General features: G+C 50.7%; 10 protein-coding genes across 10 annotated transcripts; 6 read left to right on the top strand and 4 right to left on the bottom strand.

Moving 5' to 3' along the window:
- Positions 1-1,725: 1,725 nt before the first annotated feature.
- On the top strand, positions 1,726-2,685 carry NCS57_01463500 (uncharacterized protein; the record flags this gene model as incomplete). Its single annotated transcript, XM_053064232.1, has 2 exons — positions 1,726-1,758; positions 1,810-2,685. 2 exons carry the CDS (start codon positions 1,726-1,728, stop codon positions 2,683-2,685), a joined length of 909 nt encoding a protein of 302 aa, XP_052906515.1.
- A 1,077-nt stretch (positions 2,686-3,762) lies between these two features.
- NCS57_01463400 (Amidohydro-rel domain-containing protein) lies at positions 3,763-5,347 on the top strand (the record flags this gene model as incomplete). Its single annotated transcript, XM_053064231.1, has 2 exons — positions 3,763-4,198; positions 4,260-5,347. 2 exons carry the CDS (start codon positions 3,763-3,765, stop codon positions 5,345-5,347), a joined length of 1,524 nt encoding a protein of 507 aa, XP_052906514.1.
- Positions 5,348-5,880: 533 nt separating this feature from the next.
- On the bottom strand, positions 5,881-7,136 carry NCS57_01463300 (Aldehyde reductase II; the record flags this gene model as incomplete). Its single annotated transcript, XM_053064230.1, has 4 exons — positions 5,881-6,188; positions 6,251-6,379; positions 6,437-6,595; positions 6,866-7,136. 4 exons carry the CDS (start codon positions 7,134-7,136, stop codon positions 5,881-5,883), a joined length of 867 nt encoding a protein of 288 aa, XP_052906513.1.
- Positions 7,137-7,596: 460 nt separating this feature from the next.
- Positions 7,597-8,703, top strand: NCS57_01463200 (NmrA domain-containing protein; the record flags this gene model as incomplete). The annotated part of the gene is made up of 4 exons (XM_053064229.1): positions 7,597-7,698; positions 7,750-7,976; positions 8,052-8,398; positions 8,450-8,703. 4 exons carry the CDS (start codon positions 7,597-7,599, stop codon positions 8,701-8,703), a joined length of 930 nt encoding a protein of 309 aa, XP_052906512.1.
- Positions 8,704-9,107: 404 nt separating this feature from the next.
- Positions 9,108-9,965, bottom strand: NCS57_01463100 (PepX-C domain-containing protein; the record flags this gene model as incomplete). The annotated part of the gene is made up of 3 exons (XM_053064228.1): positions 9,108-9,460; positions 9,527-9,635; positions 9,687-9,965. 3 exons carry the CDS (start codon positions 9,963-9,965, stop codon positions 9,108-9,110), a joined length of 741 nt encoding a protein of 246 aa, XP_052906511.1.
- Positions 9,966-10,018: 53 nt separating this feature from the next.
- Positions 10,019-10,951, bottom strand: NCS57_01463000 (PepX-C domain-containing protein; the record flags this gene model as incomplete). Its single annotated transcript, XM_053064227.1, has 2 exons — positions 10,019-10,462; positions 10,538-10,951. 2 exons carry the CDS (start codon positions 10,949-10,951, stop codon positions 10,019-10,021), a joined length of 858 nt encoding a protein of 285 aa, XP_052906510.1.
- A 466-nt stretch (positions 10,952-11,417) lies between these two features.
- Positions 11,418-12,508, top strand: NCS57_01462900 (uncharacterized protein; the record flags this gene model as incomplete). The annotated part of the gene is made up of 5 exons (XM_053064226.1): positions 11,418-11,674; positions 11,734-11,895; positions 11,962-12,048; positions 12,117-12,185; positions 12,247-12,508. 5 exons carry the CDS (start codon positions 11,418-11,420, stop codon positions 12,506-12,508), a joined length of 837 nt encoding a protein of 278 aa, XP_052906509.1.
- Positions 12,509-12,554: 46 nt separating this feature from the next.
- NCS57_01462800 (uncharacterized protein) lies at positions 12,555-13,352 on the top strand (the record flags this gene model as incomplete). Its single annotated transcript, XM_053064225.1, has 2 exons — positions 12,555-13,090; positions 13,151-13,352. The coding sequence occupies 2 exons, from the start codon at positions 12,555-12,557 to the stop codon at positions 13,350-13,352; spliced, it is 738 nt and encodes a 245-aa protein (XP_052906508.1).
- Positions 13,353-16,467: 3,115 nt separating this feature from the next.
- On the bottom strand, positions 16,468-17,530 carry NCS57_01462700 (NmrA domain-containing protein; the record flags this gene model as incomplete). Its single annotated transcript, XM_053064224.1, has 3 exons — positions 16,468-16,790; positions 16,872-17,283; positions 17,357-17,530. The coding sequence occupies 3 exons, from the start codon at positions 17,528-17,530 to the stop codon at positions 16,468-16,470; spliced, it is 909 nt and encodes a 302-aa protein (XP_052906507.1).
- Positions 17,531-20,909: 3,379 nt separating this feature from the next.
- On the top strand, positions 20,910-23,298 carry NCS57_01462600 (Fungal-trans domain-containing protein; the record flags this gene model as incomplete). Its single annotated transcript, XM_053064223.1, has 8 exons — positions 20,910-20,933; positions 20,982-21,005; positions 21,070-21,191; positions 21,283-21,701; positions 21,752-22,050; positions 22,111-22,542; positions 22,596-22,837; positions 22,908-23,298. 8 exons carry the CDS (start codon positions 20,910-20,912, stop codon positions 23,296-23,298), a joined length of 1,953 nt encoding a protein of 650 aa, XP_052906506.1.
- Between the last annotated feature and the right edge of the window lie 1,197 nt (positions 23,299-24,495).

The following is a 24,495-nucleotide window of genomic DNA, read 5'->3' as shown; positions in this document are numbered from 1 at the left end:
GAAGCAAGCTCTATCATGGCCGCGATATAAGTAGGTGCTCTTATTAATTAAGCTAGAAATACTTTACACAACCTCATCTTTGCAGCACTTGATGCCGCACTGACTGTATTTGTATACCCGGTACTGCCAGGTTGGCTCTTCTGGCGTAATTCTTCATCCAAGAGAAACTTGATCTTCATCCAGGCATCGTGTAACAAGGCCCCCAAGATTCATAGTTAAGGAAAAGTCCTTAAAAGCCAAAATAAAGGTGATCTTAGATCTAGGGGAGTTTGGCTAGCTTCCGAACCAGTCGTTGACGAGGCGACAATTCTCGAGTGTGAAGGGCTACGACTACAGGATTGAATTCTCTGCTGGCATACTTGGTCCACAAATCTACATGCGTAACCCTGACCAGTTACGCCGGCCTCCTCGGAGCCCGGGCTGCATGACGCGCGCGCTCTATTAATAATTACCACTGGCACCAAAGCAGGGGCAGCTAACCTTATTCTCAGGTAAATTGAGCCGACGACTGAATCTGAATGAGGTAGTGAAACCCCAGTCCTTGCGATTCCTGTATCGGTTTCGGTTTCGGTTTCGGCCTGTGTCCTTAATTTCAAGATCAATTCTTCAACGCACTAGGCTGTTCAAGCGATGTAGAAGAGGTCTCACTATTTGACTTGGGATGAGAAACCAGATCGTAGCTGGTGGTGATTTTAGATGCAATAATGGCGAGTCAGGGGTTTTGATGCCGTCATATGTTGATAACTGTGTCTTTTGTTATTGCAGATGATAAATGCTTTATGACTACTGCTCCCTTATATTCTGGAGGGCTTCCAACTTTTACATAATACCTTGTGTATGGCTGAGAACAAGGCCGTGGTCACCGCTCAGGACCTGTTCCAGGACCCCTAGTAGGGATAGACCCCCCCACTTATAGCTGTCTCGGTTAATGAGATTGTCGTAGGTACCAAGCAGAAGATCTAATTTCCCAGGTCGTTCACCATGTGACATTCTGAAACGTGAAAGGCCCATGACGACCACGGCTTCCAGAGGGTATTCACCCTTCAGTGCTTTGAATTTATGTCTCAGCCGATTTCTCAAGGGGGATTGAGTCTCATTTCAGTCGTCACTTTACCAAGACGGCAAGCATTCATTCCGGCATAAAGCCAGAACAAAAGATGAAACACACCATGATGCCAAGATCCGTGGTGGGGACTATGGTTGCCTGAATAAAGTAGTTAGCGAGCGCTCCTGTGAACTCTCCAAGTATGAGTGTAAGAATCCCATCTTATCCGAACCAGATCGAGGAATTGACCGAGTGGGATGGGCTCTGTTCCTGGGAGTGGGATATCATCGGAGGCAATCTGACGCCGGCGTTCATGTTAAAGCGGAGTTGGATCATCTGAGTTTGGGCGATGGCGGCAGATTTCCAATCATGGGGATCAAACTGGATTTCTAATTGTCAGAATTAGAAATGCATAAGAAGCATCGACTGCGAAATACAGACACCGGCCTCCTAGGAGCCCGACTACCACGGGGCATTCCAGCTTCGAGTTTACGCTGCTCTGTTCTCATCCTTTGTTGTTGTTCCTAGAGGGATAGTTATTATCAGCTCGTTCACATATAATATCTCATCCTGTCCTCTTACATGAGGTAGTCCATGCCTAGCAGTATTCACGAGTAGTACCTGGACAAGTCTCTTTTGTTTTCGCAATTCAAGTTTGACCATCATCTTCTCTTTTTACAATGGCTACATTCAAGAGAGTTGCTCTTCTAGGAGTAAGTCTTAATCTGGCTGCTTATACTGTAATCATACTGAATCTCGTCCAGAAAGGTCTTTTGGGCTCTGCCGTCCTTGAGGAACTCGTCAACAGTGACTTTGACGTAACTGTCTTCAGCCGCAGCCCCCCATCCGGAGAGACGCTTCCCTCGGGCGTCGCTGTCAAGCAGGTTGACTACACCTCCAAGGAAAGCCTTGTTGCGGCCCTGAAATGTCATGACGTTGCCATCTCAACTCTTGGACCCCAGGCCACTCTCAGTCAGACCACCATAATTGACGCTTGTATCTCTGCTGGAGTCATACGTTATGTACCCTCTGATTTCGGCTCATCGACGACCGACCCAGAAGCACGAGGGTTCCCTGTATACGGGCCTCTAGTCCGTATCCAGGACTGTCTGAAGGAGAAGGCCCAATCGGGAGAGCTGGAGTATACTATATTCTCAATCGGCATGTTTCTAGACTTTGTCATCAATACTCCGGCCATTATCGATCCAGATACGCACACGGCCCAGATTTACGACAAGGGAGATGTACCGTTCAGCACAACAAGTGTGGCGAGCATCGGTAAAGCCGTAGCTGGTGCCTTGAAGAACCCCGTCGCAACAAGAAATAAGAACCTTTTCATTCACGATGCTCTCATAACCCAGGCCAAGGTTCTGGCACTTGCGAAGGAAGCCTCCCCGCCTGGGACGAAGTGGACCGAGACTTCCATCGATGCCAAAGCAGAGTTGGAGAGAGCCTTGAAGCAGTCAATCGAGAATCCCATGGATATTGAGGCTCTGATGCCCTTGCTCAAGGCTACCCTCCTCACCGGCGTGTATAATAGTGGATACAAGGAGGTTGACAACGAGCTTGTGGGCCTGCCTCTGATGACGGACGAGAAACTGAAAAATTTATTTTCCCTCAGGTATCATGGGAAAGCTTGATTGTCGGAGTAGACTAGAATTTCTGGTAGTCAAGGTACTACTTCAAAAGTTGTGTGGTTTCATCCATTATCGGGATTATATTCGAATAAGTGTTGAGCTTCCAGCTCGTGACGACGCCCATTCCAATGCCTCAGGGACACATTTGGCGGGTAGAGTCTCGAAATGGCGGTCCTCCATTAGAATGTTCATATCAGACTAGGAACTTGAAGAATATGAAACGAACAGCTGGGTATCCGAGACCGTATGTGCAGTTTGCCATTATTGTCGGGATGGATGGCTTTCAGCTGCGTCATTTCTAAACCTACCCTGCGTTTGCTGCTACGCCTGCATATTCTCCTTCACCCCGACCCCAGCCAGCCTCCTTTCCTCGACGAATCACATGCAAACACATTTCTACTCAACGCCTTTCTCTTTCCATACTTGAGCGACAGAGTACATGTGGCAGGGGTTTCAATGTTAAACATTGGGCCATTTGCCTGCATCTTGCCACTGCAATTGGCTGCTGGCATTGCCACGGCGGGCAAGGTATTATCTATGGCTAGAAGGCCAACAGTGAACATACCTTTTCTTCGGTAGCTTTGCTGTGGCAAAGCGAAGTACTCTGTTAAACATGTAATGCCCCAGCAATCTGTACTAGGAGCCGCTCACCGCAACATACGATCCGGACGTAGCCTCTAAAATCCGCGACGCTAGAATCGGTTAGATAACCAAGGCATGTTGTAATCTCAATGTTTTCGAGTGGGGCGGCCTCCTTGGAGACCGAAACCTTGATGCGAGTTGCCGATGGCGGCCCCGTAAAGAGACCAGACTCAGTCAGGGGTCCACATGCTAGGAGGCGCACGTCTCTGTTGTTGTTATTTCCGAAACATGACGGCTTACCAAGACGCGATGCGGCGTGGTTACACGATGTGCCCAGTCAGCAAGACAAAGCTTCATCCGTATGTTTAACAGCACGACATGTTCGGTCGTCTTGGACTATAGATAGTTTCTCCCTCCCATATATTCACCGTTGGAAGAACCCCAACAAGCACCCCAGATATCAACAATCGTATTCATTTATTTCATCTTCCCATCTCCATGCAAGCCCATCTATCTTCAAGTCAGGAAAAGAAGCCATATTCACGGCTCATCTTGAAAGGAGGCACTGTACTCTTGCATGATGCCGGTGACCATGTCCGGGCAGTGCAAAAAGACATTCTCATTGAGAATAATCGAATTTCCAAAATATGTTCAATCATTGATGACTCCGCTGATGCCGACATCATCAACTGTCACATGAAGATTGTCTCTCCTGGATTCGTCGATACGCACCACCATCTTTGGCAAACCCAGCTAAAGGGGAGGCATGGCGACGAAGTCTTGCTTGAGTACATGGCTTCAGGAAACTTACAGTCTTCTAACTATACCAAAGAAGATATATACTGGGGCCAGCTTGGGGGCTGCCTCGAGGCAATCAATGCCGGAAGCACAACTGTCGTTGATCATTCGCACATCAACTGTTTTCCTGGTGCTGGTAAGTCAAGATTCCTAGAAGAAACATATGTTATACAGTAGTTAGACTAATACTCAGTTAGCATCAACGGCTATCTCAGCTACTGTGTCCTCTGGGTTGCGTTCCATTTATGGATACTGTCCAACTCCTAGAGTCGCTTCCTGGTCGCCGTTTGCACTTGCTGAAGACGTTCTCGCCCCCTGGGTTATGGAGAACCTGGAGGATCTGGCCCAGAGAGCACCTTTTGGTCATGGCCGCGTTACCATGGGACTGGCGTTTGACCAGTGGTTTTTGCCACCATCTGTCATCCAAGACGTCTTCCAACGCGCCAAGGAAGCCGGTATTAAGCTGGCAACCACTCACGCGATCCGCAATGCGCAGATTGGGATGACTGACCTTGTTGAGCTGGTCAAGGGACTCGGACTACTTGATTCTGGCATGTTGTTCAGTCATGCCAATGGCTTGTCTGCGGGAAGCATTCAAGCCATAGCAGATGCCGGAGCGCACATCAGTAGTACCCCTTCAGCCGAGATGCAGATGGCTGCCGGGTATCCGGTATGCCTCGATGACGACCTTCCCCACGCACAGAAGCAGTCAAGTTTGGGCATTGACTGCCATAGCAACCAAGCCTCAAGCATTGTCTACGAAATGAGATTGGCCTTGCAGGCATCAAGAGCGAGGCGCAACCAGAAGAGTATTGATCAAGGAAAGGCTCCCAGACACACCTCGAGTACCGTGGAAGACGCTTTCAATCTGGGAACGATTCAGGGCGCCAGAGCGATTGGGATGGAGGATAAGATTGGCAGCATCGCAGAGGGCAAGTTGGCTGATTTGGTCATCTTTGACGCCAATACCCCTGAAATGCTGTGTGCGGCCGAGCAAGATCCGGTAGCGGCAATCGTTTTGCACAGTAGCGTCGGCAATGTAGAAATGGTCATTGTGGATGGCATCGTAAGAAAACGGGGCAAGCTACTGGATGTGGTAGTAGACGAGGAAATGAAGTCTACTGTTGCAGGGAAGAACTCTCTGCAGTGGACCGAGGTTGCCAATGCAATGAGGAGGTCGAGAAAGGAGCTGCTGGAGCGCGAGGCTGAGGACCAGGATCTTGATGAGGTTAAACGGGGGGTGATCCGCAGCTTCTACGTTGACGAGTCTAAGCTGGTGGGTTGATCTCGGGGCACCTAAGTAAGTGGTTTCGAGTCATGTTATAGGATGTGTGTAATACATGTCTCTTTTCTATTTAGATGTATATCTATCCGCTGCTGAACAAGCAACATGTCCCTGATGAACCTTGTCCCAATCATGAGCAAATGGACGCTAAAACAATATCCCTTGTAGATGTCGCTGCCATGGCCCTTGCAACTTCCTAGAGTGTCTGAATGTGGCGTGTCTCTGGCAGTTTGCTGAGCATGAAAGGCTCTGCTTCCTATCCATACCTTTGAACGGAATCCGAAATGCACGAACCAAGCAAGCTACCCTGAGTTGAGTAGGCAATACACGAAATAAAACTTTTCATTTGTTAATCAATGAGTTTACCCAAGACTATACATCTCATAGTCATCGCCCTGAATGGTAGTTACGTGGTCACCCCTCAGCTAGGTAGTTAAACTAAGGCAAGATGGCAAGCCTCGGAAACTTGACCCATGCATTATTGTTGAGAAAATCAGTTCCCATCATACAGTTCTCAGCCCCACACGCCCGGCTCAATCAGACATGCCACTCCATTGCTTGACGAGACCCTCCAGGCATTCTTTCAACGTAGCCCAGCGTGGCACACTGATCAGTCGCAAAACCTCACCAGATCTCTTGTTCGGCACCTCTGTCCGATCAGGCTTTGTGTCAGCAACATCGTTTCGGAACTTTTTCCCTGGGGACGTGTTTCGGAAGATGCTCAAGATGTCGTTAATTGTGAACCTCGCCGCGTACGCAAAGAGCCTCTCGGACTTGACATCAGAGAGTAAAAGTGCACCCACATGTAACGTGGACACATTCTTGACCTCGCAGAACCACTCTGTTACTCATGTAAGCACCTCGATCAATGCCAGCTCACCGTCCCATCCGAGATGAACTTACGGGCTGTAAAAGCGTTGGCAACATCGTCAGAGTCATCGCCATCCCAAAGCATTTTCAACACTCGGTTTGCTGCAGAATAGCCTTGCTGTGCCGGACACAAGGATTGGCCGAAACAAGGACTCGGAATAACTAACAGAGTTGAGTCAATAACATCTGGGTATATGGACCAACAGAGCATATACTGACCGACATTCAAAGCAAACTCGGGGCTTGTTTCACCGTACCACCTCCAGAGCTCTTGTTCAGCCTTGGTTTTTCCAGCAGCATAGACAGTGTGCCCTCCAACAACCCCCCCTGGGAGATTCTTGGAATAGGCAAGAGCCATCACTTGGTCATTAAATGTGTCTTGAGTTAGCGTTCGGGTTGTACCCGGTTCGGGACCCGTTACGGCGCTGGAAGAGGAAGTATAGACAAATCGCCGACATGTATGAGAATTGGCCGCTGATCTGGCAACTTCCATGGCAGTTGCAATGATGCGTGGAATGACTACGTCCGGATTCAGTTCCAGGCTCGTGTCAGCCGCTACGTGAACGACCCCGTACGCCCCTGAGATGCGACAACTTTAGCCACGCCCACTATCAAAAGTATACCGGGCCCAATAAGGGGAGAGCCTACCAGATACGGCGTCGTCGCAACTTCTAGGCACCGTCATGTCTGGAACTTGAGCGAGCTCGAACACCTCAGGGCCGTATTTCTCTTCAAAGTAGTTGACTAGCCATGCGCCTCGTTCCTTGTTACGCACGATCCCACGCACTCGGTAGCCCAGATGGAGCAACTGATCGCAGATGTGGCTTCCCATAAAGCCATTGGCGCCAGAGACTGCAATGAGCTCTCCAGCCGGGATAGCGATTTGAGATGGCTTGAGGTTTTCAAGAGTCGGCGACATGTTGACTTTTGCGACGATGTTGGAGGCGACAAACTGGCAAGTCCTCACCCTTGATTGACCTTGGTTTGTCTGCCTTCTTTTATCTATACATTGGGCCTGGAAAATTGCCCTAGGCATGGGATGGAGCATTGCAGCCGGCCTCCTCGGGAGCCGGCACTTTGACCCTTGGCAACTACCGGTGTGCAGGTTCTCGGGATATTTAGTGTCGAATGTTTCATAATTTTCCCTTCCAAGCAAATAATTCGAAAGATATTGAGCTAATTACGTCATTGTCACTGGCACACGATAGAATCTCTTGTCTCGGGCTCCACGGAAACCGATCTCTACGTCCGTAGTCAACCGAGGATCCCGAGTAAGGCATCCCTGTCTAAACTTGAGACATTAAAACTCCCGCGTGTTCCTCTTCTTGGATATAGTTGTGAGCCAATAATTCCCATCGTTTCTGTCCAACGCTCTCGATATGTCTGTAGCCATCGCCGGAGGGTTTGGTGGCCTGGGCCGTGCCATTGTCGAGGCTGTACTTGCTCAAGGCAAGCACGGCGTTGTTATTCTAACAAGAAAGGTGAGACTTGAATCGATCGTCCCAGGAAGTGGAACCTAATCAGCAACGCAGGCGCGAGAAAACCCGTTCCCGGCCGCCCGGGTCGAGGTTGTGGACTACTCAAACGTTAACGGGCTCACCTCAGTACTGGAGAAGAATGCCGTGCACACAGTGATCTCGGTTGTCAACAATATCACTGGTGACAACAGCTCCGAGGTCAACCTGATAAACGCTGCCAAGATGTCCAAAGTGACCAAGCGTTTCATCCCCAGCTATTTTGGCGCCCGTTACTCCCCAGAGTATGCAGATTTCTTACCCTGTTTTGTCTGAGATACATGGATTATATAGCTCACCAAGTCCTCACTCTTTGATAGGCAATATGAATCTTTCCCGCCAGCAATGGCTAAGAAGGAAGCACAGGCCCACCTAGTCTCGTCAGGCCTTGAATGGACAACGGTGTACAACGGGTACTTTCTAGACTACTTCGGGACCCCAAAGGTCAAATCTTATGTTGACGACATTGGCTTATTTATTGACATGGCCGCCAACGCCGCCGTGATCCCTGGATCCGGCAAGATTCCAGTCGTTTTCACGCACACTTTTGATGTTGCCAAGTTCGTAGCGGCCGCGCTCGACCTACCCAAGTGGACCGAGGAGTCCTATATTATCGGAGACAAACTCACTTGGGAAGAGATGGTCAAGGTTGCACAGGAAGTCAAGGGTAAGAGCTGATAGTTTTCAACATCTATTCGATCTAACGATTCTGTGACAGGCGTCAAGTTCCACGTCACCTATGACTCTGTCGAAAAGTTGCAGTCGGGAAAAACGACAGAACTACCGTGTCACCGGAAGTTTTATCATCTCTACCCGCGAGAGCAACTACAGTTCATCTCATCTGCCTTTGGTCTGAACTGCGAGAGAGGTCAGGCCAACTTTGCTCCTGAGCATACACTGAATGAAGAATTCCCCGGCATCAAAGCCAAGACGGTAAGAGAGGTCATGACTGAAGGATGGGGGACCCAGTGATAGCCCCGATGAGCCAAGTACTTGGGGAAGCAGACAAAAATAGAGCCGTTCGCAGCATGTGGAATTGGAACAAAGGCATTGAGCATCTATCTCTTACCAAGTGGAGGAAAGGGACCTGGAGTGTCAAGAAAAAGAAAATGCCGCTCACTAACCAACCAATTGTCCCAGGGTCTCTTTCAGCCTACATGATACTTGTGGAGCTTTGAATTTCTTTCCCGTAAAGCTTCAAATGGATATAGACTTAAGAGCTTTTCTATTATAGCCTCACACAACTCGCATGATCAAAGTGTTCCATACTTCAGGGGCTAGATTCTTGGTAGATGACATGTAAGAGAAAAGCTCAGCTATTGCAATCTAGTCGGTGCCTTACCAAGTATTCAGCCTTTTCGTTCTAACTCTCTAGCTCATACAACTGGTAGTACCAAGTACGATTGATATTTTCCGCCCGCATAAGTCTTGTGGTCCCCTATATTCTCATTATTCGCTGATGCCCCCTTGATACGATCCGTCTCGGGAAGACACATGTCATGACCCGCCACACGTAGCATGATGCCTTCACCAGTTTCAAAGGTCATCCCCATGGGCCACAAGGTGATTTCCAATCTTACGATGGACCCTGGGACAATCAATTTTCGCCGATCGTGTCGGTAGAAGATTTCCTGCTCACTAGAGAGAGTGTCGTCCTTGGTGATGCTGTGCGAGGCTCGTAGGAAACCCTGTGGACCCAAGTATTTTGCTGTGTTGACATTTGGAATATCTTGCATTGGTATTGGGCAGGGTTAGTTCAGATAATCCAAGTGCTCACCGTGCTGCGATATCTTACGGATCTGGACGGCAACGTCGAGATCGTCGAGGTCTTCGCAGGACATCCAAAGGCATACTTTCGCATAGCCCGCTATTTTGGTGTACTTGTCGAAATAAACAGTAAAGTCCTGCGCTGTTGAGCGTTGCCAAGTGAGGGGGCACGGCAAGTGATGACATACCGAGCTAGCATACATGTCGTTGGCTGCGTAGGACACGGAGGATTCTGTTCCCACATGCTGCTCCTGCAATGACATGGTTGATACGTCGAGGTAGAGTCGTCTCAACTGTTGTCGGGACAAGGGCCATTCCGGTTCCGGTCTTTCGCGGATCGTCGATGAGATGCCGCCGCTCACTTCAAACCCCAAGAGAGAAAGTCGTACACGAGGGGTGTCCTTCTCCCAACCATTGTCGATGCCCTTGAGATACCGATCAAAGTACCTCTGAAGATCTCCAACCATCTCTGGCCGGTTGAGATCATACCATTCCTGGGAGGGTGGACTCGAAGCCACTTCTAGGCAGACTTTGCAGTCCAGAATGTATGAAAGGCGCCGCGACTATGAAGCTGAGAGGAGTAGGAGGCGACGACGGACATCGGCACCGTGATGTTCTCGGTGTGGATGTATTTGCTGGCCCAGTATTCGTCGTACAGGGGATGCTTTGGAAGCATCGCCGGCATGTTCTCAACCGTATTTGGGCCGGCAAAGCCAGCCAAGAGAAACTTGTGAAGAGCCGGGTTATGCTTCTTGCCCCCGCGTGCCAGAGTGTCCCTGTAGATGTCGTTACGGGACTCCCAGGGCGCCAGGGCCTTGAGGGCCGGATGCGCCAGGCGGGACGCAAAGTTTATCTGAGAGATGGCCAGCCATGATGTACCAGCCATGTCGATGCATCCATTAGACCACGCCTGCTTCGAGGCCCAGTCAATCGCATTGTAGATGTCTTCAGCCTCTTGCTGGCCCTAGAATACCAGGTCTCCTTCGGAATGCCCAGCACCTCGGGCATCCACGTTAACGATGGCATAACCACGCCGTACCCAGTCGGCAGGGTCGGGGCCTTGAAACTTGTCGTATCCGGACGTCTGATCCAGCCGTAGGCCGGCACGGAAGGGCGCGAGGCTCTCGTATTGCTCTGTGCCAGTTCCAGTCTTTCCACAAGGGCTCCATGGAAGAATGGCAGGCACTTTGTGCTGATGATCCGACTCGACAGGTCGGAAAATATCAGCGTAGAGGATGACGCCATCGCGCAGAGGAATGCCTACGTCTCTCTCATATATGGTATCTGAAAGAAATGGCCGACGCCCAGGAGCGCGCATGTGACCCTTCTTGATGGTTGTCTTTTCGGGCATGAAGCCATGGTAGACGTATGCTTGGTGGTGTTTGGGGTCAGGCAGCTTCTGCCATTCCAGATCCGGGAATTGGAGCTTCAGGTTCTCCGTGGTTGAAGACATTGTGACCTTTGAAAGGTAAAAAAGTATCGAATTCCGCCGGGCTCGAGACTGTTTGCGAGGATCGAAGATGTCGTCTACCTGATTATAGGATTGTTCCACGCCGTGACACGTCTACAGCAACATAGATTAGCAATCCTAACGGGGCAGGTCCCACCGCATCATCTTGTTCGCTTGATTCTCCCACAGGTAAATGAGACCGGACATAAGGAAAAAGTGTCCCGCGCCTTGCATGCATGCGGGACGGGACGTGGGGATTACGGGGCCCCCGCAACAAACCCCGGATCCTAACCCCGACCCGGGTGTGTGTCAAAGGTATGTGTGAACAGAGACGGTGGCATAAGAGAGCGTTGCACATGTCGTCTACTTGAGAGCGACCCAGTGCATTCCTACGCAGCTCACGTCTTGTCTATCTTTCTACAACCATTTTACTAGTCACACCTCTTCAACAGTGCAGCTCACAAATGACATGGATTCCCAACATGCCCTGCTCAAGTCAACAGGTGCTGAGAAGCCGTCGAGCTGGGTGCCACTCCTGGATCAGCCCCTGCACGCTGTTCGCAAGCTGCGCCTCGTCTGTGTCAGTGCTGGCTTTTCTGGCTTGATTCTCGCCCACAAGATCAAGTATGACTTGAAGATGGATGACTTCATCCAGCTCCAGATCTACGAGAAGAGCCCTGATGTCGGTGGTGCTTGGTATGAGAACCGCTACCCAGGGGCAGCCTGGTGAGTGACAGGTCCCCTTCTGCGTCCTGATCCGGCATTTGCTGACCTTTGACTGGTAGTGACGTTCCGGCTCGTGAGTCTTTGTATTACTTTGTCATGGCAGCCCGACTAACCGCCCATCAGCAGATTCCTGTGTTTCCTTTCGAGCCGAACCCAAACTGGACTTCCTTTTACGCATGTGGACCCGAGATCTGGCGGTACATGAAGGACACCTCTGTCAAGTGAGGTCTGGAGCAGTTCGTCAAGTTCAACGCCAGGGTCACAGATTCTATCTGGGATGAGGACAGCGGCAAGTGGAAATTGAGCATCAACCAGCTGGGAAACGTGATTGAGGACGAATGTGACATCTTTGTCAATGCATCTGGTTTTCTCAAGTAAGATGTTACCAATTCCCCTTACACGAAAAAAACTCGTTTAGTTTCTTCTAGCTGATGTCTCCTAGCAAGTGGTCGTGGCCTAATATCTCGAGACTCCACGACTTCAAGGGGAAGCTTCTACACACTGCAAACTGGTAAGTTGACAGCACAAAAGGATCAACCATATAGTTCCTGAAAACTTAACTCAGAGAGCAGGGATACAACCTATGATTGGACGGGCAAAAGTGTTGCTGTGATTGGCAACGGTTCGTCAGCCATTCAGCTGGTACCACATGTGCAAAAGACTGCCAAGAGGGTGGTCAACTACGTCCGAAATCCCACTTGGGTAGCAACCAACTACCTTGAAGATTACGCCAACGGAAATCACCATTACTCTGAAAAGCAGAGGAAGAACTTTCGGGAGAATCCGGAGTTGCTCTTCAAGCTGCGGAAGACGCTGGAACATGCGTATGCCTGATTCACAACCCTTCCTGATACAACAGCTCTAATTTTACAACCCGCGCATGTTTAACCAGTACTTCCTGGCGGCGCTTGACGGAACTCCCGAGCAAAAGGCGCTTGATGCGAGCATCCGGAAAACCATGGAGAGGCGGATCGGGAACGACCCCGAGCTGATCAAGCGCTTCGAGCCAAAGTTCAAAGTAGGCTGCCGTCGTCTGACCCCTGGCGACGGCTACCTCGAGGCCCTGCAGCAGGAAAACGCCAAAACCGTCTGGACCCCTATCACCAAGATTACCGAGAAGGGCATCCTGACGGCAGATGGTGAAGAGGAGTATGATCTGATCGTCACAGCCACCGGGTTTGATGTGAGCTTTCGACCATCGTGGAATCTGGTCGGACGAAACGGCGCCTCGCTGGCAAAGGACTGGGAAAGCGAGCCTGAGAGTTACTTTGGACTCTGCGCTCCAGACCACCCCAACTACTTCATCTACGCGGGCCCAAACGCCCCGGTCGCGCATGGTGTCTTGACGAGCCCCCTGGATGTCATGACTGCCTACATCCTGAAGTGGTGCCGCAAGGTAGCCATCGGGGATATCAAGTAAGTTGCAGCAGTCCCCCACCCATAACGCTCTCGGGTGTTCTGATTTGGATGTCTCAGGTCCATCTCGGTGAAGTCAGAGGTGATGAATGACCTCGGTGTCTGGTCGCAGGAGCTCCTCTCGAAGACTGTCTGGGCCGACAATTCTACTAGTTGGTACAAAAATGGGAAAGCTACAGGCAAGATTACTGCGCTTCACCCAGGCAGCGTCACCCATTATCGAGGTAAGGAGTTCAAGTTTTACTGGCTATTTGTTCTATAAACTCCCTCGTCCGTCTCTCCATATACCATGTATATAATTAATGATGCAAACTTTTGTGAGATGCCCGAGTGACCAATCCGCTTCAGCAAGTCATGCAGGTCGCAGAGTGTCATACAATCCAGACGTGTGGGCCTGGTGTGCTTAAATCCTTGCGCCTCGAGGAGTAGCTTCTGGCCGCAGATCCCCAATTTCTTCAGCTCGGGTGCGTCAATCCTTCCTATCGGACCACTATCGGAGTTGTCCTGGCCGAACTCGACATAGGAGTACCAAATAAGGGCGGCACAGAAGAGTGCGCGAGGCATATGGACTGCCGGCTCAGGACCTATCCACATCTTCTCTGCTTTCCGTAGTATCAAGGCCCCGTGAACGGCACATCTACGAGCATCTTGTGACTGGGCCCAGGTCGTGGCATACTCCATGTGTCGTTGTGACGGCCCATGGCCATCTCTCCCCGTGCAAATCTCGAGTTGATTCAAGTCGGTAAGCAACGAAATGTAGGCCAAATGCCATAGAATCCCTAGGCAGAAAGTGTCGGTATCCATAGCTAATGCAGAATCAATGTAGTCATCATGAAACCGGAGTAGTGCCATCTCACGATCGTGGGCGGTTTCAGACAAAGTACCTAACTCTCTTGACTCGAGAATCAATGCACTGATGCCTTCCAATTCGCAGTAGATCGTGAATATCTGTGGCTTTTGGATGCCAGAGTCTATGGGCGACGGTATCATGACGTTGCTCAGATTACTTGACGGGGAACCTTGTGAGGCATTCGTCCTGATTAAGGCATTGGCCGACATCCTTTTCCAGTCCCCAGCTGTAGGGGCCACCCAGAGATCATCAGAACACAGTGGAGGGAGCTTGGATGCAGAATGTCTCAGGAGGGGCTCGGTATTGAACAGCGCCGAGTACTCGGCATCGTGGATGTAAAGTGCCGTGGCAACTCTAAGATGCGTTAACAATCCGAGAACCTCGGCTGGCACTTTCGTGTTCAAACTGACCTAGCTAGCTCCTCCCGTGTTGCCCAGCTTTTCCATGCTTTATCTAGGTCATGTTCAGAAGCCTCGAGCGGCGCTTGCAAGGGCATATTTGGGAATATACCGCATCTTCTTGCCCACTATGGTTTTTGGGTTTTCAGTCAGCCATCACATAAACACATACCGGCGAACTCTAGCCCAATTCACGGGGTACTGATCGTAATCACAGTACCGTGTAATCCCTGTACCTGCAAGAGGTCCCTTGGTCGCTATCAGTGTTGGAAAAACGGCCGAGGAGGAAAGAGGCAGCGAGGAGTTGTCACGTACTCCAGATAACATTCCAACGGTCTGGCTGATCACGCCAGCCTGTGTCATTGCCAAACCTTCTAGCTTGCTTCTCGTCAAGACGGTCTCCCACTTGAGACAGTCAGAGATGGAACGTCGACAAGGCTAACAGAGGGACGCACCGAAGCCATGATGGCCTTGTTTAGCTGCTCAAAGATTCTCTGTCCATAGCGCATAGCATGGGGAGCTCCCAGGAAGAGACTTCCAAGAGAGCATATTGAAAGGAGTAGCAGCGAGCTTTGAGACGAAGGCCGAAAGGTCGGGTCGTGGATAAGAGGGAAGACGGGGTTGAAGCGGGTAAAGTATGTCTGGATGCAAAGGTTCTAGTTGTGTCAGTCATCCCAGCGATAGAGTTGAAGAAAGGGTTAGGTACCAAGAAATCAGTCGATGGGAGTGGTTCCTGTGGCACACGCGGCATGAGTCTCTGGGACAGATTCTGTCGGCATGTCTCGTCGACCTCGTTCCTTTCACTCACGACATCCGCAGCGGTATTACCTGAATCATGTGAAAGGAGAAATGTGAACCAATGCCGACGAACTGCAGCTTGCCTGGGCGAGCGAGTGTTCTTAGTAGGATGATCCGGGTCGACTTCGTCGGAATGAAGCCGACCAACATTACCCTCGAGCGTCGCATTTAGCATGGAAGAGTGAAAGGCACTCAGATCGAAGTCGGTGCTGGTCAGCCAAGCTTCCAGCTGGTCCAGGTTCAGCAAGGAAGACGTCGTGTTGTCAAGACTGTTGGGGTTGTTGCCGACTAACGAGTCAACGACAGGCCATCCCGCGCTCCCGAGAGGAGATGGAGAAAGCTGTGGGAATTTAATCACATTCGGTTGCGTGGACGAGGCGAGGGGTGATGATTGCTGAATATCTCGGTATGCCATGTGCTCAAAGTCAGGTAGTCGATCATGGTTGTCTCCTCCAGCGTGCATTCCCCGAGGCAAGGCGAGAAGGGCGGCAATAGCATCTTGGGGGCCAATCCAAGACCTCGACCCTGGATCCAAGTTGTGTAGAGGCTGACTCATGGTCCCAACTGTTTCTCCACGCGATGGTTGTCGGCCGGAAGCGCAGTGGCCTCGGGCATGTCGGAGGAGGGTGTCACTGCTAGAGTCAGTCGCCAATCAAGACAGACACGGAGAGGTGTAAGCGAGACTCGGTGGTTTATCCCAAGAGGCGAAGAGGCGAGGGATCCGCGGGGGGGACCACTCCTATATGACTCAAACCAGTGACCAAGCAGTTCGTTATGAACCGCTCAGTCCCGCCACTGCCGACTTGGACATCAGCACTACTCGTAAGCTTCCCTGAGGCACAGCGTGACGGTGGGCTCTAACATGCACAAACAGGATAAACTAGGGACGCCATCATGCTGGGCCGCCTGGGCAAACCTGAGGAGATGGCGTCGATAGCCCTTTTCCTTGCATCCGATGAAGCTTTCTACATCACCGGCGCTGGCCTGATTGCTGATGGGGGGGTGCGCTCCTGGTGAGCTGGAGCGGGTGGTTTCAGCTGGTGAAGCTTCTGTAGACTTGTGAGTAGGTAGAGCCCGCGAAATTCAGCATACCTTGTCGTTGACAGTCTTTTGGGTAACAGCCCGGCAACTATGTATCTAGAGGTGACAGGGAAAGAATTCAAGCCACATGCCTTACCCCAAGCAGTCCATCCCGCACCCAACTCTGCCACAAGTTCAACAATTGGCACAGTACATGCGGCTCCCGAGGTCGTGTGCTTGTTGAAATGTCATGTTTGTTTCCGGCCCTCAGCTGTTTTCAACAAGAGACTGTGTTGGAGACCACGGCAACGTTAAAAGGCGCCGCTCTTGGTGATGAACTCCTTCCACGTGGTCGGCTTATCCTCGAGCACGCTCAAACTCTCCTCCAGGGAAGCTCCATTGTAGTAGCCAGGCTCCTCAACAAACAAGTGATTCTCCAGCATCTCCTCGGCCATGGCCGCGGGCAAAAACGACTTGTACTGCTCTGCCGAAACCTGTACATACTTGGTCTTCTTACCAGTGACCTCCTCAAACTCGGACAGAACTCTCTCGGGGGTGTAGTAGTCGGTGGCGGCGAGGATGTGCTTTCCTTTGAACGACTGGGGGTCTTTGAGCGCGGGCTTGACGAATTTGCCTGGTTGAAACCCCAAGTTAGCTATCACTGATATCTTGCAGCCTTTGGAGACGTGTGCACGTGTGTGTGCATCAAACTCACCCGTGTCAGAGGCCGCATCGAAGAGCGGGAACTTGGCCTTGTCGCCAACTGGGTAAGCCAGAGTGTACGACCCATCCTCCTCCCTACGGAGCATCTGGATATAGTTTGACATGAAGTATCCAGGGAGAACAAATGTCGAGGGGACGCCGGTCGATCGAATGTACTGCTCAATCTTTGCCTTGCCGTCAAAGTGAGGGACATGCGTCAACCGTCCTCCAGTCACCTCGGTGACGTTGAGGAGAGAAGAAAAGATGATGTGCGAGACGCCGACCTCCTTGGCTGCATCAGCCACATTCTTGCCTTGGGTGATCTCCGTGTCCGCATTCATCGACTCCCAGTAGTTGGTAACAAGAAAAACGGTGTGCGATCCAGACAAGGCCTTGACGAGGGAGTCCTTGGAGTTCATGTCGGCCTGGGAGGGTTTGTCGGTCAGCTGACGTACTCTTGGACGCCTGCAAAAGCATCTAGCAATGGGAAGGACAGACCGTTGCCAACTCGACTCCTCTCTCGGCAAGCTTCTGAGAGGCAGGCTTGGCTGGGTCTCTGGTGATGCCCCGAATGCGGAAGTCTTTGGAAAGGGCGTTATCGGCCAAGATGTGGTCGATGACCGATCCACCCTGGTTTCCGGTTGCTCCAAAGACGGTGATGATCCTGGCCATGGTCGCGCTGGTTGTGGTTGATGTGTTGGTTTTGGTCAGTTATTTGATGCGATGATGCACTGGATGTCGAGGCAATGACGGTGAGCGAGTCCTTTATAGGTAGGTCTAGTGAGTACTGTACCTGTGCAAGACTGAGCAGAGCATGACGCTCTGAAAGCATCAAGTTCCTTCTACTGCGTTCCCTGTCGTTAGTCATTGGCCTCCCTCAAATGTCGACCCTTGGTATCCATGGCCATCTCTCGTCATGCCGCGCGCGGCAAGAGTTCTACGTATACGTACTGACAGCGTATCGCCGACGCGTCTGTTACGAAAGTGGGGTTCCTACCAGATGCGGGCTGGAAAAGCCAGCCTATTCGCTCCATTTACCTACTGGGCTTGGCGGTGTGGCTGCAGAAGTGGGTTGCTCGGGGGAAGACGAAATACCGAGCACCGCTTCTGCTGATCCTTTGCTTAGCAAACTCGGCCAAGGACGAAGCACCGAAGGCTCCCCTTCTTTTCTAAGTAGGGATAGGGTAACTAATGAGTTCGGTATATCCCGAGTTCTCACGCCAGATGTCTCACCATTTGAATTGCCGTTTGCTAGGGTGGTTGGGAAGCAATGCACCAGAGGAAAGCCTACCGCAGTGGCTTCTAAACGCGACCAACCTTAGGATGAGGCTACTCCCATCCATCGGGAGAGGTGCGTGTTCCGGACCAAGCCAAAAATCATGCCTGTCACGTATGCCATCAACAAGGCTGGTATCATGTTCAAACAATTAACTACCCTACACTACTATGTGCTATGACTAGGTATGCATTACATGGGGATTCTGTCAATCTCCTCCTTGGTCCAGAATTTTCTCATGTTATCAACACTCAGATCAAGCACCTCTCGGTCTAGGTGTTGCCATAGCACCCCGCCAAAAGAGTCCAAAATCTCTTTGACCTTCACCAGCCGGAAATCCTTCCCGCCCACCAAACAGCTTTTAAAGAGGGCTATTGGAGGCAAACTGGGTTCTCATTTTTTTTTACGGAAATCCCCAGCAGTTTCCTCCACGTTCGTTGAGTGAAAGTGGCCACAAAAGAATCCCGGAGAACTCCGTCTTTGTTGGTTGTACCCATCTGTTTAATGGTTGACGCTAAGTGTAAAGGGGGCATTCTTGGTGGGCGACATACCTCTCCACGTCGCATGGATCAATCCGTGTGGCATAGGGCTGAGACCGGCCCTTCTGCCCAAGAGTAGTGCCGAGGCCGAGCGGGACCGGGGCTGCACAACCAATATGCTGGACATGGAATTTCCGGATGTATGTGGCCAAATTGGTCAAGCCATATTGCATGTTTGCGACAAGGGCGGGTTACGGCTAGCAGGTCCATATACTCACTGTCTTCAAACACGAGCCAATGGGCATACTCTGATTCCGTTGTCCGTTGCTCAGACTCACAGGTGCGTGGATAGTATTCTCGAAATTACTACATGATACTTGTGTAAACTTGAAACTAGGCAGTATCCCCACGTAGAAACCCCATGCCCACCTTCATTCCAAAGAAGCTAACCTCTTTAGAGCTGATCCTCACCAGGCCCGATGGCACCATTAGTGACAGCACTGTTGGTAGCCTTGACGGCGTCGCGGAACTGCTGTCTATCCCAGGCGTTGACCTCTCCCTCGCGCGCGACGACAGGGGTATCGGGGTACATGTCGAGGATCTCCTAGAGGTCCGTTGGGTCCAGTCTCGGGGGACGTAGTCAGGATCACTGGAGGTTGAAGACCTTGCCCAAGGCGGTGTGCGCGAGCAACTGGTCACGGAAGAGAGTAGGATCAAAGTCCCGAGCCAAGTTGTAGAGGCCAACTTGATGGTCGACGGCAATGAGCATCTGAAGAGCGCGGGTTTAGTGGCTCGGCCTTGGGTGTACACATCTTAGAAAGAAGCTGGACTTACCGCATCATCCTTGTCAAGTCTCTCAAAGACATACTCTGTATCAGGGTATCAGCCACACACGATAGTCAATCGCCACCTGGCATGGCTCATCGTCCAAGAGACGGACTCACTGTCTGAATTGGCGGCCATGGTCATGGAGCAAAAGCCGAAAGCAAGGAGCGAGAAGAACTTCATGAAGAAAATCCACGGCCGGTTGAATTGCGTTGTGTGTAGGTAGGTAAGGTTGTGTGTGTTGGAGCACAAAGGTTGAGGTTGCTGAGGACTACTCTACCGATTCTACAGTCACCTTTTATATTTATCAGACGCGCTCATGCCGCTTACTACACTGACAACCGGAGAGAGTCAGAACGCTGGGCTTGCCGAATAATCCCATGATGTTGTGGACAGCGTCTCCGCATCTCTCGCCGCAATGGCCAAACTTGACCGCTCAGCAATGGTGTAATCCCATCAACGGGGAGAGTTTCAGTTGCCATTCCCCTCCATCCAATGGCACAGGAGACGCTTCTTTTTTGGACTGTGCGTTAAGGGATGCCATCTACTTGCTTGATTTCTAGTCCTGGTATCTCTACTTTGGATGTATGCGGCTCCATAACTCCTTGACATAATTTCCTCTCAGAAGGCACTACCTAGTGCTCCAACCTCTTGAGAGGACTCATATATCGAAAAAATCGCCTTGGGAAAGAGAGAGACTGTCATTTGCCTGATCACAGGTCTGCGTAGTGACTCTGAGCTAAGACTCCTCCCTGTACATTGTAAGGAAGCTTAAACTACATCCTCTACCCCTGCCGGAGAAGCTATTCTCAACGAATAGGGCTTCGCATCAATCAACAACAGCACTTTCGGAGATGCAGGCCAAACAGGAAATTTTTCGACCGACGAGAGGCGGCCCCCTTTACCAACAAAGCCGTCACTCATGCATCAAATCAGAGGAACCTGCAGCATTGCATTTTGCAAACACGGGCCAAACCTTTCTGCCAATGAGTTTGTAATGCGGGGGAAACTACGAAAGGTCGGTCAATGCCAAGAACCCCGGCAGCCGCCTTATTCTAATGGGGGTCGGTCCGTCTGGAAACCTCCACTGGGGACACATTTACTGGAATGGCCCTTATCATGACTGAAAGTCGTGATGCTGGCCATTAGTTGATCAAGCTTTATATCCGGTTTTCCGTTCTAGATCTAAGGTTCAAACAAGCGCAGTCGTGCCATCGCTCAGGGCATTAGCAAGGACCAGGGTTCCAGACATGGCAGAATGGAGCCTCCACCCCCAACTTCGAAAAAAAAGGTTTGGGCCCCTTGTGTTGGCGACGGCGCTGAGTAATAAGCGCCATGCCCGGCCTCCGAGGAGACCGGTAGTTCTGGTTATAAGTATGCCCGGCCTCCGAGGAGACCGACGGCGCCAGGTTTTCGCCCATCGACGTCACGATACCTTGAAGCCCTCGGGACGCGCAGGATCTGCTGAACCATGGAAGGATCCCGGGTAACGGCAGTAAGTTGGACTTTGTTGGAAGCATCGCGTGACTAAGACGAGTTGTAGTGTGATTTGTGTCGACTGCGAAAGGTATGCATCGAGGCTTCCATGTGCTCTGGAGGCGGTGTGCATGGCATGGCTTACGAGATGGTAGACTCGGTGTAATAGACCGAGCCCATGTTCTCATTGCCGCCAGCTGGGGCAAGAATGTACTTTCACCGGGGCTGGACAAAAGCCCAAAGAGCCTGGACAAAGGATACAAATCTCCAGACGATAGTAAGTATCTTGCTGTTGATGGGGCGGGCCAAGCCAAGATGACAACGACATTTTTCTAATATGACGCCCTTGGTTGCATCGTTAAATATAGTGAACGAAAGATCGACCAGGTTGAGAACCGTTTAGAGGCTATGGAAGCCTTACTTGCTGAGATCAGATCCTCAATATCTCGGCCTCCTCAACAACGTAGCCTTTCCTTGTCTGCTACCCCTGTCCCCGCTTCGAGTGAAGCTCCCCGCACCATAGGCCACCAAGAGGATATGCTCTTGGCAGTTGATGGGCCATCCTCGCTCATGGCCCAAATTGCCATGGCCAAGCATCTTGCGGAGAACACGATTCGACCCGGCCATTCGGGCCCATCAGACTCACGCATGTCGGAAGCCATTAGGTCCTTGGGCCAAGTTGTGGATTCTAACGCTTCACAAGCTCCTCCCGAAACGCCGGCAAGCTCCAGGGAGATACCATTACCACTCGTAGGTGCCATCAGAGAGGGCCTGAGAATTCTCCAAGGTAAATAGACCCCAAAATCGGATCTTCTCAACGCAATTAACAGTGTCAAGATAAGTCGCATGCAAGTTTCCCTATTCTACGCGGCTTGATGAGCGTAGATTCCTTCAGCAAGCTCTGTCGAGATGTTGTTTTCAGTGTAGACGGCTATTGCGAGAGCGATTTTACCGTTATCGTTGGTGGTCTGTACTATTTGTTCAATGACTGCGTTCTCAATGCGGACAATGCAAGTCAAACAGAACAATATCTCTACAATATGAGACTTTGCAGAGAGGCTCTCTATTCCTCTCTAGTCACAGCGAGCGCCCTGTTACCTGCATGCATGCAGAGTGTGCGAGCTCTCGTTCTGGGTGTGAGTAAACAGTCTCGTCCCTAATTATTGTCTTTGTTCGTCACTAACCTCGTTTGCTAGTCAAGCCATGCTATAGAGACATCTAAACCCTGGGTTGCATGGCGACTGATTGGCTTTGCCGCGCATCTCTGTCTTGCTCTGGGCTACCATGACGGCTCTTCTATGCTCAGAGACGATGAAGAGACCAAGAAGAGCAAGATTCACCTGTTTTGGCTTGTCTACGCCGCCGAAAAAGGCCTTGCCTTGCGTCTTGGCAGGCCGTCCATCATTCGAGATGGAGACATCACTGTCACTGACGATCTGCATGTTCTTTCCTTTCCGGACCTGTGGCCCGAGATACTTGATTTCTGGGTTGAGAATGCAAGAATCCAGGGCCAGATATACGGGCTTCTTTATAGCGATGCGGCGGTCTCCGATCCGCAGAACGATATATCAGTCTCGGCGGAACTACTCCTCGATAAGATGAAGGCCATTGGATCTCGTACACCATATGTAAGAGATATACGGCCTATAGTGGCGATGTGGCTGACAATCAATTATTGCAGTTGTTTGGAGCACGAAGTTCAACGCCCGGAAGACCGCGCATGGAAGAGATGCTGGCATTATCTGACCGAGTAGCCTATTTTACTACTATAACACTCATCTGCCGAGCGAAAACCGCAAGGTCACCGTCCTTTGACATCACTCCGGAGTGTCTGACTTACGCCAGGGCTGCGTTGGAAGCCCATGAGCAGTGCTGTCAGATGACACAAGATCACCAAAGTCTCAAATCCATGTACCTCAATTGGTATGTCACAACCGAATCCTCAAAAAGCCTAGCAATTCACGTTCTGGGCTAACGTGATTGCACACGATAGGAGGATCCTCAATATGCCATTCTCGCCTTTCGTCGTCTTATTCAGCAGCATTCTTCATACGCTCGATCAAGAGGACCTTGCTCGGCTTCAGATGTTTGCCGCGTCCTTGGAAGGGTTGACTAGCCTATCATCTTTGGCTCAAAGCTTATATCGAGTTTCCCGAGCGCTGTATGACCTCGCATCTCTACATGTGGAGGGTGAGATAGATCCTAGCTCTCTGCCAGAGTCTTGGACATCCATCAGTGAGATGATGGGGTTCCCCGGATCCGTTTCTACTCCTCCGCTAGCGGAACAGGGTAGACTAGCCGAGATATCTGGATTAGAGGCTCCTATAGGTTCTGGATTGGACGAATGGGTGTTCGGGTCTACAGATTTTCTAGGGTTAATGTAATGGCTGGGTATTGTCTAATTACATCGGGGGCCACGCTTGTCAATTATGATTTCATCTTCCAAGGCATGCAAGCTGAATTCCGGTCCATAGATAATTTGTCAGATGGAAAACCAGGCATCGAGTTTGTCAACTGGGATGTAGCACTCACTTAACATGCATCAACACGTGAGCTGACTCTGTCTTGATATTACTCCGAAAAGCGTCCTATCGATAATCTTCTAGGTAGGATATGCATCACACTCCGACTTAGGTCTTCCAGCCCAGATGATAGCTCGCCCCTCAGATGAGAACATGGCACCCTTTGTAAACGACAACTACATCGACCAGGTATTCATTACCTTAGCTAGCAGCTTCTATCAGGGATAAGATTCCCCTTGCAGTTTAGCGACTCGGTCTCGGAAACAATTAAAACGCCGAGTATGTTCTAGATCAGGGGTGCTATGTCCCGCTTGACATCCCGACAAGTCTTGGCGTCGCTGGAAAGATGACAAGCTACCTGCTGGTCCCCGAGTCCTCAGAGAATGGTCAAATATCAAGGGCAGATAATTACGCTAATTTTATATAATAAGATGTCTTTCTTAATAACCAGGATTAGTTAGAACCTAGTCCCTGATCTGGGCCTAAGGTCGTGGCAATAGATGCTAAGGTCCCTAGTTCTGGATGCCAGGGATGCTAAGGTATTGGATGCCAAGCACAAGGCCACGTCACTCAAGTCCAAGCAATTGAATTCTAAGGTCTTTGGGCGCTAAGCAGTTAATCAGAAGGTTCTGGCAGCTAACTAGACGCTGAGCTTGGATGCTACAGTAAGGCATTGAATGCGAAGGTCCAGGGGTTCGTAATCTTTCACGCCAACCAAGCTTAAGCACGGATGACCGGGCCGGTCTCTAGGCGGCCCCTAAGTACTCCGGCTTTCCCCAAGGCTTGATCGCGTCTGGAGCGAATCGCTTAACCCAATGCCGAGTAAACAGTCGCCATGATTGGCTCTGCTTCCGACGTAACTTTCAGCAATGTGTTGTGCTTGTTCCTACACACTCTGGCCACCTTCATTGTTATCTTTGACCTTTGTAGTTCCTGGCCAATCGTCGTATAATTTCCATTGCCTAATTTTGAATCGAGAAACTTCTAATGCTTTAAATGGCTTGCATTGTTGAAACCCATGAACCGTATGCCTCAGTCTGATGCTGGATGAGCCATTAA

The sequence above is a fragment of the Fusarium keratoplasticum genome, chromosome 13 (assembly GCF_025433545.1).
Source record: "Fusarium keratoplasticum isolate Fu6.1 chromosome 13, whole genome shotgun sequence".
Taxonomy (NCBI): Eukaryota; Fungi; Ascomycota; class Sordariomycetes; order Hypocreales; family Nectriaceae; genus Fusarium; species Fusarium keratoplasticum.
The sequence above is the reverse complement of the archived record's forward strand: the minus strand, read 5'-3'. Positions and strand labels throughout refer to the sequence as shown.